Source organism: Phyllobates terribilis, unplaced genomic scaffold (genome assembly GCF_046119375.1).
Source record: "Phyllobates terribilis strain yellow unplaced genomic scaffold, ASM4611937v1 Scaffold_11__3_contigs__length_659146591, whole genome shotgun sequence".
NCBI lineage: Eukaryota > Metazoa > Chordata > Amphibia > Anura > Dendrobatidae > Phyllobates > Phyllobates terribilis.
In genome coordinates, this window is record NW_027362771.1 from 649,638,503 (window position 1) to 649,652,997 (window position 14,495).

The 14,495-nt window shown below is 54.1% G+C and overlaps 1 protein-coding gene across 1 annotated transcript in view; it reads right to left on the bottom strand.

Annotated features, from left to right (window-relative positions):
* Nucleotides 1-231: 231 nt before the first annotated feature.
* The window catches only part of LOC141165477 (transcription factor SOX-15-like), a 43,210-nt gene continuing 28,946 nt past the window's right edge, over nucleotides 232-14,495 (bottom strand). Inside the window, exon 2 of the mRNA XM_073651078.1 lies at nucleotides 232-709. Within this exon, the coding sequence (XP_073507179.1) occupies nucleotides 535-709 (175 nt within the window). The 3' untranslated portion in view covers nucleotides 232-534. The remainder of the gene's footprint in view (nucleotides 710-14,495) is intronic.

Here is a 14,495-nt window from a genome sequence, read left to right on the forward strand (position 1 = left end):
CAGGTCAGGTCCACACATGACGCTTCTAGGTCCTCGCTCATATTGGCTCGGCCGCCGCCGAAGACCCAGTTTCTCATGTGCCCCTTTGAGAAAGTAAATTGCCCACCCATTCTAGGACACACTACCACTACAGGTTTGGTGCAGGTCGGACCTCAGGGACCCTCCCCACCGATAGTGCTGTTTGTAGAGCTCCGCCCCTACAGGAATGAGCCAATCGCCTTGCACGACACGTAATAACAAACCTTATTTAATTTGCTACAAAAAAATACAAAACTCCATAAAAATAATCTACAGTGTAAAACTTCCCAGTGATGAGACCCCGGCTCCTCCCAGTGCTGACGCATGCGTCCAGTCACCGCCGGCCCGTCCCCCACAGTCACACAGTGCCCCCTGCAGGGAGGGAGGGTCTAGTAGATGGGGCGTCCCTTTATATCCGAGGTTTACAGGATTAAAGGCAGCGCCCCCAGATGTCCACAGCAGTCACCATCATACAAAGGTGAGGGGTTTGCACCCCCAACGCCCCGTGGTGCAGTCTCAGAGGCTGATCAGTGACCCTCCTCCGTCCACCTCCACTGTCTGGTAATGGACCTGCGGCTGGATCCCACGTCTCTCTCCAAAGTCATAAAGTCCTAATCCATACAGCGCCGAAACGTCACTGACCGCAGGAAACGACATGTCTGTGCGGGGGGCTCCCAAATAAGACAGATAACTGAGGAGACAGGAAACACAGAATTAGAAGACCAACACTGGGCAAATGAGAGCGCTACCGGGCAGGCCTGGACCAAAGGAGGCGATACTGAGCAGTGGGGGTCAGAGGGACAGGGAAGAGCGCTACCGGGCAGGCCCGGACCAAAGGAGGCGATACTGAGCAGTGGGGGTCAAAGGGACAGGAAGGAGAGCTACCGGGCAGGCCCAGACCAAAGGAGGCGATACTGAGCAGTGGGGGTCAGAGGGACAGGGAAGAGCGCTACCGGGCAGGCCCGGACCAAAGGAGGCACTACTGAGCAGTGGGGGTCAGAGGGACAGGGAAGAGCGCTACCGGGCAGGCCCGGACCAAAGGAGGCACTACTGAGCAGTGGGGGTCAAAGGGACAGGAAGGAGAGCTACCGGGCAGGCCCGGACCAAAGGAGGCACTACTGAGCAGTGGGGGTCAGAGGGACAGGGAAGAGCGCTACCGGGCAGGCCCGGACCAAAGGAGGCGATACTGAGCAGTGGGGGTCAAAGGGACAGGAAGGAGAGCTACCGGGCAGGCCCGGAACAAAGGAGGCGATACTGAGCAGTGGAGGTCAGAGGGACAGGGAAGAGCGCTACCGGGCAGGCCCGGACCAAAGGAGGCACTACTGAGCAGTGGGGGTCAGAGGGACAGGGAAGAGCGCTACCGGGCAGGCCCGGACCAAAGGAGGCGATACTGAGCAGTGGGGGTCAAAGGGACAGGAAGGAGAGCTACCGGGCAGGCCCGGAACAAAGGAGGCGATACTGAGCAGTGGAGGTCAGAGGGACAGGGAAGAGCGCTAGCAGGCAGGCCCGGACCAAAGGAGGCGATACTGAGCAGTGGGGGTCAGAGGGACAGGGAAGAGCGCTACCGGGCAGGCCCGGACCAAAGGAGGCACTACTGAGCAGTGGAGGTCAGAGGGACAGGGAAGAGCGCTAGCAGGCAGGCCCGGACCAAAGGAGGCGATACTGAGCAGTGGGGGTCAAAGGGACAGGAAGGAAAGATACCGGGCAGGCCCGGACCAAAGGAGGCGATACTGAGCAGTGGGGGTCAGAGGGACAGGGAAGAGCGCTACCGGGCAGGCCCGGACCAAAGGAGGCGATACTGAGCAGTGGAGGTCAGAGGGACAGGGAAGAGCGCTAGCAGGCAGGCCCGGACCAAAGGAGGCGATACTGAGCAGTGGGGGTCAGAGGGACAGGGAAGAGCGCTACCGGGCAGGCCCGGACCAAAGGAGGCGATACTGAGCAGTGGAGGTCAGAGGGACAGGGAAGAGCGCTAGCAGGCAGGCCCGGACCAAAGGAGGCGATACTGAGCAGTGGAGGTCAAAGGGACAGGAAGGAGAGCTACCGGGCAGGCCCGGAACAAAGGAGGCAATACTGAGCAGTGGGGGTCAGAGGGACAGGGAAGAGAGCTAGCAGGCAGGCCCGGACCAAAGGAGGCGATACTGAGCAGTGGGGGTCAGAGGGACAAGGAAGAGCGCTAGCAGGCAGGCCTGGACTAAAGGAGGCGATACTGAGCAGTGGGGGTCAAAGGGACAGGAAGGAGAGCTACCGGGCAGGCCCGGACCAAAGGAGGCACTACTGAGCAGTGGGGGTCAGAGGGACAGGGAAGAGCGCTAGCAGGCAGGCCCGGACCAAAGGAGGCGATACTGAGCAGTGGGGGCCAAAGGGACAAGAGGAGAGCTACCGGGTACGCCCGAACTAAAGGAGGCACTACTGAGCAGTGGTGGTCAGAGGGACAGGAAGGAGAGCTACCAGGCAGGCTCGGACCAAAGGAGGCGATACTGAGCAGTGGGGGTCAGAAGCACAGGAAGGAGAGCTACCAGGCAGGCCCGGACCAAAGGAGGCGATACTGAGCAGTGGGGGTCAGAAGCACAGGAAGGAGAGCTACCGGGCACGCCCGGAACAAAGGAGGTGCTACTGAGCAGTGGGGGTCAAAGGGATAGGAAGGAGAGCTACCGGGCAGGCCCGGACCAAAGGAGGCGCTACAGAGCAGTGGGGGTCAAAGGGAAAGGAAGGAGAGCTACCGGGCAGGCCCGGACCAAAGGAGGCGCTACTGAGCAGTGGTGGTCAGGGGGACAGGGGAGAGAACTACCAGGAAGGAAGAGACCAAAAAGAGGGATACGAGACAGGCCAGGACCAGAGGAAGCGCTACCAAGCAGTCAGGGTCAGAGGGACAGGGGAGAGAGCTACCAGGAAGGATACTAAACGGGAAGAGACCAGAAGAGATGCTACCCGACCATAGTTATCCATCCAGAATAAGAGGTCATCCCGTGCCCCCCCCATCCAGGATAAGAGGTCATGCCTTGCCCCCCCAAGCCAGAATAAGTGGTCATTACGTGCCCCCACCCATCCAGAATAGCAGAGGTCATCCCATGCCACCACTCACCCAGAATAAAAGAGGTCACCCCATGCCCCCCCATCCACCCAGAATGAGAGGTCACCCAATGCCCCGCATGCATCCAGAATAAGAGGTAATCCCGTGCCCCCCATCCATCTAGAATAACAAAGGTCATTCTGTGCCCCCACCAATCCAGAATAAGAGGTAATCCCGTGGCCCCATCCAGAATAAGAGAGGTCATCCCGTGGCCCTACCCATCAGAATAAGAGAGGTCATCCCATGCCCCCCACCCATCCAGAATGAGAGGTCATCCCGTGCCCCCCACCCATCCAGAATAAGGGAGATCATCCCGTGCCCCCACCCATCCAGAATAAGAGAGATCATCCCGTGCCCCCACTCATCCAGAATAAGAGAGGTCATCCCGTGGCCCTACCCATCAGAATAAGAGAGGTCATCTCGTGCCCCCACCGATCCAGAATAAGAGAGGTCATCTCGTGCCCCCAACCATCCAGAATAAGGGACGTCATCCAGTGTCCCCCACCCATTCAGAATAAGATATGTCATCCCGTGCCCCCCAGCCATCCAGAATGAGAGGTCATCCCGTGCCCCCCCACCAATTCAGAATAAGAGAGGTCATCCCGTGCCCCCCAATCCAGAATGAGAGGTAATCCCGTGCCCCCCCAATCCAGAATGAGAGGTCATCCCGTGCCCCCCACGCATCCAGAATAAGAGAGGTCATCCCGTGCCCCCACCCATCCAGACTAAGAGAGGTCATCCCGTGCCCCCACCCATCCAGAACAGAGGAAATACCATGCTCCCCATCCACCCAGAATAAGAGAGGTCACCCCATGCCCCCCATGATAACAGAGGTCATCCTGTCCCCTTCACCCATCCAGAATAAGAGGTCATCTCGTGCTCCCCACCCATCCAGAATAAGAGAGGCCATCCCATGCCCCCCATCCAGAATAAGAGAGGTCATCCCGTGCCCCGACCCATCCAGAATAAGAGAGGCCACCCCGTGCCCCCACCCATGCAGAATAAGAGGACATCCAATGCCCCCAATCCACCCAGAATAAGAGAGGTCACCCCATCCATCCATCCAGAATAAGAGGTCATCCTGTCCCCCCCACCCATCCAGAATAAGAGGTCATCTCATGCTCCCCACCCATCCAGAATAAGAGGTCATCCCGTGCCCCCCACCCATTCAGAATAAGAGAGGTCATACCGTGCCCCCCACCCATTCAGAATAAGAGAGGTCATCCCGTGCCCCACAGATCCAGAATAAGAGAGGTCATCCCGTGCCCCCACCCATCCAGAATAACAGAGGACATCCCGTGCCCCCATCCATTCAGAATAAGATATGTCATCCCGTGCCCCCCAGCCATCCAGAATGAGAGGTCATCCCGTGCCCCCCCACCAATTCAGAATAAGAGAGGTCATCCCGTGCCCCCCAATCCAGAATGAGAGGTAATCCCGTGCCCCCCCAATCCAGAATGAGAGGTCATCCCGTGCCCCCCACGCATCCAGAATAAGAGAGGTCATCCCGTGCCCCCACCCATCCAGACTAAGAGAGGTCATCCCGTGCCCCCACCCATCCAGAACAGAGGAAATACCATGCTCCCCATCCACCCAGAATAAGAGAGGTCACCCCATGCCCCCCATGATAACAGAGGTCATCCTGTCCCCTTCACCCATCCAGAATAAGAGGTCATCTCGTGCTCCCCACCCATCCAGAATAAGAGAGGCCATCCCATGCCCCCCATCCAGAATAAGAGAGGTCATCCCGTGCCCCGACCCATCCAGAATAAGAGAGGCCACCCCGTGCCCCCACCCATGCAGAATAAGAGGACATCCAATGCCCCCAATCCACCCAGAATAAGAGAGGTCACCCCATCCATCCATCCAGAATAAGAGGTCATCCTGTCCCCCCCACCCATCCAGAATAAGAGGTCATCTCATGCTCCCCACCCATCCAGAATAAGAGGTCATCCCGTGCCCCCCACCCATTCAGAATAAGAGAGGTCATACCGTGCCCCCCACCCATTCAGAATAAGAGAGGTCATCCCGTGCCCCACAGATCCAGAATAAGAGAGGTCATCCCGTGCCCCCACCCATCCAGAATAACAGAGGACATCCCGTGCCCCCATCCATTCAGAATAAGATATGTCATCCCGTGCCCCCCAGCCATCCAGAATGAGAGGTCATCCCGTGCCCCCCCACCAATTCAGAATAAGAGAGGTCATCCCGTGCCCCCCAATCCAGAATGAGAGGTAATCCCGTGCCCCCCCAATCCAGAATGAGAGGTCATCCCGTGCCCCCCACGCATCCAGAATAAGAGAGGTCATCCCGTGCCCCCACCCATCCAGACTAAGAGAGGTCATCCCGTGCCCCCACCCATCCAGAACAGAGGAAATACCATGCTCCCCATCCACCCAGAATAAGAGAGGTCACCCCATGCCCCCCATGATAACAGAGGTCATCCTGTCCCCTTCACCCATCCAGAATAAGAGGTCATCTCGTGCTCCCCACCCATCCAGAATAAGAGAGGCCATCCCATGCCCCCCATCCAGAATAAGAGAGGTCATCCCGTGCCCCGACCCATCCAGAATAAGAGAGGCCATCCCGTGCCCCCACCCATCCAGAATAAGAGAGGCCATCCCGTGCCCCCACCCATGCAGAATAAGAGGACATCCAATGCCCCCAATCCACCCAGAATAAGAGAGGTCACCCCATCCATCCAGAATAAGAGGTCATCCTGTCCCCCCCACCCATCCAGAATAAGAGGTCATCTCATGCTCCCCACCCATCCAGAATAAGAGGTCATCCCGTGCCCCCCACCCATTCAGAATAAGAGAGGTCATACCGTGCCCCCCACCCATTCAGAATAAGAGAGGTCATCCCGTGCCCCACAGATCCAGAATAAGAGAGGTCATCCCGTGCCCCCACCCATCCAGAATAACAGAGGACATCCCGTGCCCCCATCCACCCAGAATAAGAGAGGTCACCCCATGCCCCCCATAATAACAGAGGTCATCCTGTCCCCTTCACCCATCCAGAATAAGAGGTCATCTCGTGCTCCCCACCCATCCAGAATAAGAGAGGCCATCCCATGCCCCCCATCCAGAATAAGAGAGGTCATCCCGTGCCCCGACCCATCCAGAATAAGAGAGGCCATCCCGTGCCCCCACCCATGCAGAATAAGAGAGGACATCCAATGCCCCCAATCCACCCAGAATAAGAGAGGTCACCCCATCCATCCAGAATAAGAGGTCATCCTGTCCCCCCCACCCATCCAGAATAAGAGGTCATCTCGTGCTCCCCACCCATCCAGAATAAGAGCTCATCCCGTGCCCCCACCCATCCAGAATAACAGAGGACATCCCATGCTCCCCATCCACCCAGAATAAGAGAGGTCACCCCATGCCCCCCATAATAACAGAGGTCATCCTGTCCCCTTCACCCATCCAGAATAAGAGGTCATCTCGTGCTCCCCACCCATCCAGAATAAGAGAGGCCATCCCATGCCCCCCATCCAGAATAAGAGAGGTCATCCCGTGCCCCGACCCATCCAGAATAAGAGAGGCCATCCCGTGCCCCCACCCATGCAGAATAAGAGAGGACATCCAATGCCCCCAATCCACCCAGAATAAGAGAGGTCACCCCATCCATCCAGAATAAGAGGTCATCCTGTCCCCCCCACCCATCCAGAATAAGAGGTCATCTCGTGCTCCCCACCCATCCAGAATAAGAGGTCATCCCGTGCCCCCACCCATCCAGAATAACAGAGGACATCCCATGCTCCCCATCCACCCAGAATAAGAGAGGTCACCCCATGCCCCCCATAATAACAGAGGTCATCCTGTCCCCTTCACCCATCCAGAATAAGAGGTCATCTCGTGCTCCCCACCCATCCAGAATAAGAGAGGCCATCCCATGCCCCCCATCCAGAATAAGAGAGGTCATCCCGTGCCCCGACCCATCCAGAATAAGAGAGGCCATCCCGTGCCCCCACCAATGCAGAATAAGAGAGGACATCCAATGCCCCCAATCCACCCAGAATAAGAGATTTCACCCCATCCATCCAGAATAACAGAGGTCATCCTGTCCCCCCCACCCATCCAGAATAAGAGGTCATCTTGTGCTCCCCACCCATCCAGAATAAGAGGTCATCCCGTGCCCCCCACCCATTCAGAATAAGAGAGGTCATCCCGTGCCCCACAGATCCAGAATAAGAGAGGTCATCCCGTGCCCCCACCAATCCAGAATAACAGAGGACATCCCATGCTCCCCATCCACCCAGAATAAGAGAGGTCACCCCATAATAACAGAGGTCATCTTGTCCCCTTCAACCATCCAGAATAAGAGAGGCCATCCCATGCCCCCCATCCAGAATAAGAGAGGTCATCCCGTGCCCCGACCCATCCAGAATAAGAGAGGCCATCCCGTGCCCCCACCCATGCAGAATAAGAGAGGACATCCAATGCCCCCAATCCACCCAGAATAAGAGAGGTCACCCCATCCATCCAGAATAAGAGGTCATCCTGTCCCCCCCACCCATCCAGAATAAGAGGTCATCCCGTGCCCCCCACCCATTCAGAGTAAGAGAGGTCATCCCGTGCCCCACAGATCGAGAATAAGAGAGGTCACCCCATCCATCCAGAATAACAGGTCATCCTTCCCCCCCACCCATCCAGAATAAGAGGTCATCTTGTGCTCCCCACCCATCCAGAATAAGAGGTCATCCCGTGCCCCCCACCCATTCAGAATAAGAGAGGTCATCCCGTGCCCCACAGATCCAGAATAAGAGAGGTCATCCCGTGCCCCCACCAATCCAGAATAACAGAGGACATCCCATGCTCCCCATCCACCCAGAATAAGAGGTCACCCCATTCCCCCCATAACAGAGGTCATCCTGTCCCCTTCACCCATCCAGAATAAGAGAGGCCATCTCATGCCCCCCCCATCCAGAATAAGAGAGGCCATCCCATGCCCCCCCCATCCAGAATAAGAGAGGCCATCCCATGCCCCCCCATCCAGAATGAGGCCATCCCATGCCCCCATCCAGAATAAGAGAGGCCATCCCATGCCCCCCCATCCAGAATAAGAGAGGCCATCCCATGCCCCCCCATCCAGAATAAGAGAGGCCATCCCATGCCCCCCCATCCAGAATAAGAGAGGCCATCCAGAATGAGAGGCCATCCCATGCCCCCCATCCAGAATGAGAGGCCATCCCATGCCCCCCATCCAGAATAAAGGACATCATCCGTGCCACCACCCATCCAGAAAAAGGGACACCATTCCGTGCCCCCCACATACTTCTATTCTGGATGATGGTAACTCCCATTTGGGGGTCCTGCTGGACAAAGTAGGTTGGTATTTTGGGAGTTTCCTGGGAGGTCGTGTATCGTTTTGAGGAGAATGAGGCCAAATTCAGGGCCAGCTTCTATTTACACATGACAGGAGGAAAAACACTGGGTCTGGGGCAAGACTGGGAAGTGATGAGAACAGCTCCTCCAGGGGGCAGGACTGTGGGGGGCTACTAAGGCATAAGGAAGTCCATACCATGGGGCGATTGAGTCCAGCAGGGGCAAATGAGGACACATGTAGGTTAGGGAATATGGTGGAGAGGGCATTTTACTGGGGTCCTATTTGTAACTAGAATGACAGAAGGGGTGCAGTGGAGACGTACAGAAGGGTACGGGGGGCCGGTACTGGGAACATATGCTGTGGTGGGCAGTGGAGTGTAAGCGGCCATTCCAGGGGGTACTAGTGGTGGAGTGAACTGCTGTACAGAGGGGGAACACTTGTGTTGCGGTGCAGTATCTTCCTTGGGTTCTAGTTATGGGGTGCTTTTGGTCACTATTTTGGGGCATAGTGTTAAGGGTGACAATTTCAAAGTGGGTGTCAGTAATTGGGGGGCACAACAGGTGACAATATGCCAGGACACCGTGAATAGTGGGTGACACCATTTGGGTGTACAGGATGACGTTATTTCAGCCACTAGTAAGGGAGCCCCCCCCCCCGGGGACATCACTATCTGGGGGGACATCATGTAATTATCCATAATGAGGAAGCCACAGCGCTAGCTGCGGTCCGCGGGGGTCTTCCCTCCTCCTATGTATTTCTACCTGGATGACCCCAAGTTATTTCTGCAGATCTCCACAGTAGGCGCTCTACAATCTCACATTGTCCCGGGAGGTCACTCCTACCACAGCCGAAATCCTCCGACTGCTCCTCTCTCCAGAAGACCCTCACTCACCAGCTGGGAGCTTCCATCATAATATATATATACACACACCCCTCGTATACACACACACCTCGCATACACACACACACCTCATATACACACCCCTCGTACACACACCCCTCGTATACACACACACACCCCTCGTATACAGACACACACCCCTCGTATACACACACACCCCTCATATACAGACACACACCCCTCGCATACACACACACCCCTCGTATACACACACACCTCGTATACACCCACACCTCGTATACACATGCACACCTCGTATACACACACACCTCATATACACACACCCACACCTCGTATACACACACATCTCGCGTACACACACACCTCGTATACACACGCACCCACAACTCGTATACACACCCACACCTCGTATACACACACCCACAACTAGTATACACACCCACCTCGTATACACACCCACACACCTCGTATACACACACCCACAACTAGTATACACACCCACCTCGTATACACACCCACACACCTCGTATACACACACCCACAACTAGTATACACATACACACCTCGTATACACACACACCTCGTATACACACACACACACACACCTCGTATACACACACGCACCCACACCTCGTATACACACCCACAACTAGTATACACATACACACCTCGTATACAGACACAGACCTCGTATACACACACCCACACCTCGTATACACACGCACACCTCGTATACACACGCACACCTCGTATACACACCCACCCACACCTCGTATATACACCCACACCTCGTATATACACCCACACCTCGTATATACACCCACACACCTCGTATACACACACACCCACACCTCGTATACACACCCACACCTCGTATACACACCCACACCTCGTATATACACCCACACCTTGTATACACACCCCCACACCTCGTATACACACACACCCACACCTCGTATACACACCCACACCTTGTATACACACCCCCACACCTCGTATACACACCCACACCTTGTATACACACCCCCACACCTCGTATACACACCCACACCTTGTATACACACCCCCACACCTCGTATACACACACACCCACACCTCGTATACACACCCACACCTTGTATACACACCCCCACACCTCGTATACACACCCACACCTTGTATACACACCCCCACACCTCGTATACACACACCCACACCTCGTATACACACACACACCTCGTATATACACCCACACCTCGTATATACACCCACACCTCGTATATACACCCACACACCTCGTATACACACACACCCACACCTCGTATACACACCCACACCTCGTATACACACCCACACCTTGTATACACACCCCCACACCTCGCGTACATACATACCTGGCGTACACACACACACACCTCGTATACACACCCACACCTGGTATACACACACCCCCACACCTGGTATACACACACACCCCTCGTATACACACACACCTCGCATACACCCCCACACCTCGCATACACCCCCACACCTCGTATACACACACACACCTCGTATACACACACACCCACCTCGTATACACACACACACACCCCTCGTATACACACACCTCGTATACACACCCACCCACACCTCGTATACACATACACACCTCGTATACAGACACAGACCTCGTATACACACCCAGCCACACCTCGTATACACATACACACCTCGTATACACACACACCCCTCGTATACACACACACCTCGTATACACACACCTCGTATACACACACACCTCGTATACACACACACCTCGTATACACCCACACCTCGTATACACCCACACCTCCACACCTCGTATACACACACACACCCCTCGTATGCACACACCCCTCGTATACACACACACCTCGTATACACACACACCTCGTATACACACACACCTCGTATACACACCCACCCACACCTCGTATACACACCCACCCACACCTCGTATACACACACACCCACACCTCGTATACACACACACCCACACCTCGTATACACACACCTCATATACACACACACCTTGTATACACACACACCTCGTATACACACCCACCCACGCCTCGTATACACACACACACACCTCATATACACACACCTCGTATACACACACACACCACGTATACACACACACCTAGTATACACACACACACCTCGTATACACACCCACCCACACCTCGTATACACACACACACACCTCGTATACACACACACACCTCGTATACACACACACACCTCGTATACACACCCACCCACGCCTCGTATACACACACACACACACCTCATATACACACACCTCGTATATACACACACCCCTCGTATACACACACACCTCGTATACACACACACACCCACACCTCGTATACACACACACACACACACCTCGTATACACACACACCCCTCGTATACACACACACCCACACCTCGTATACACACACACACCTCGTATACACACACACACACCTCGTATACACACCCACCCACACCTCGTATACACACACACCCACACCTCGAATACACACACACACACCTCGTATACACACACACACCTCATATACACCCACGCCTCGTATACACACACACACCTCATATACACACACCTCGTATATACACACCCCTCGTATACACCCACACCTCGTATACACACACACCCACACCTCGTATACACACCCACCCACACCTCGTATACACACACACCCACACCTCGTATACACACACACCCACACCTCGTATACACACACACACCTCATATACACACACACCTCGTATACACACACACCTCGTATACACACACACCTCGTATACACACACACACCTCATATACACACACCACGTATACACACCCACACCTCGTATATACACACACACACACCTTGTATACACACACAACTCATATACACACCCCCACACCTCGTATGCACACACACACACCCCTCGTATACACACACACCTCGTATACACACACACACCTCGTATACACCCACACCTCGTATACACACACACACCCACACCTCGTATACACACACACACACACCTCGTATACACACACACACACCTCGTATACACACACACACACACCTCATATACACACACCTCGTATACACACACACACACCTCGTATACACGCACACACCTCGTATACACTCACACACCTCGTATACACACACACACCTCGTATACACACACACCCACACCTCGTATACACACACATCTCACGTACATACACACCTCGCGTACACACACCCACACCTCGTATACACACCCACACCTCGTATACACACACACCCACACCTCGTATACACACACACACCTCGTATACACACACACACCTCGTATACACACACATCTCACGTACATACACACCTCGCGTACACACACCCACACCTCGTATACACACCCACCCCTCGTATACACACACCCACCCCTCGTATACACACACCCACCCCTCGTATACACACACATACTTCATATACACACACACCCCTCGTATACACACACACACCCCTCGTATACACACACACACCCCTCGTATACACACACACCTCGTATACACACACATACCTCATATACACACACATACTTCATATACACACACACCTCGTATACACACACACCTCGTATACACACCCCTCGTATATACACACACACCTCGCATACACACACACCTCGTATACACACACCTCGTATACACACACACACCTCATACACACACACACCTCATATACACACACCTCGTATACACACGCACACACCCCTCGTATACACACACACACCTCATATACACACACCTCGTATACACCCACCCACCTTGTATACACACACACCTCGTATACACACACAACCCTCGTATACACACACCTCGTATACACACACACACCTCATATACACACACCTCGTATACACACCCACCTCATATACACACACACACACACCTCGTATACACACACACCTCGTATACACACACACCTCGTATACACACACAACCCTCGTATACACACACACACCTTGTATACACACACCTCGTATACACACACACACCTCGTATACACACACACACACCTTGTATACACACACCTCGTATACACACACAACCCTCGTATACACACACCTCGTATACACACACACACACACACCTCGTATACACACACATCTCATATACACACACACCTCGTATACACACACCTCGTATACACGCACACAACTCGTATACACACACACACCTCGTATACACACACACCCACACAACTCATATACAGACCTCGTATACACACACACACCTCGTATACACACACACCCACACAACTCATATACAGACCTCGTATACACACACACACCTCGTATACAGACACACACATCTCATATACACACACACATACCTCATATACACACACACACCTCGTATACACATACCTCGTATACACCCCCCCACCTCGTATACACACACACACACCTCGTATACGCACCCACCCACCACTAGTATACACACACACACCTCGTATACACACACCTCGTATACACACACACCCCCACACCTCGTATACACACACCCACCCACACCTCGTATACACACACACCCACACCTCGTATACACACACACACACACACACACCTCATATACACACCCCTCGTATACACACACACACCCCTCGTATACACACACCCCTCGTATACACACACCCCTCGTATACACACACACCTCATATACACACACACCTCATATACACACACCCCTCATATACACACACCCCTCGTATACACACACACCTCATATACACCCACACCTCGTATACACACACACCTCATATACACCCACACCTCGTATACACACACACCCACACCTCGTATACACACACACCTCGTATACACACACACCTCGTATACACACCCACACACCTCATATACACACACCTCGTATACACACACACACCACGTATACACACACACCTAGTATACACACACACACCTCGTATACACACCCACCCACACCTCGTATACACACACACACCCACACACCTCGTATACACACACACACACCTCGTATACACACACACACACACCTCGTATACACACACACCTCGTATACACACCCACCCACGCCTCGTATACACACACACCTCATATACACACACCTCGTATATACACACACCCCTCGTATACACACACACCTCATATACACCCACACCTCGTATACACACACCCACCCA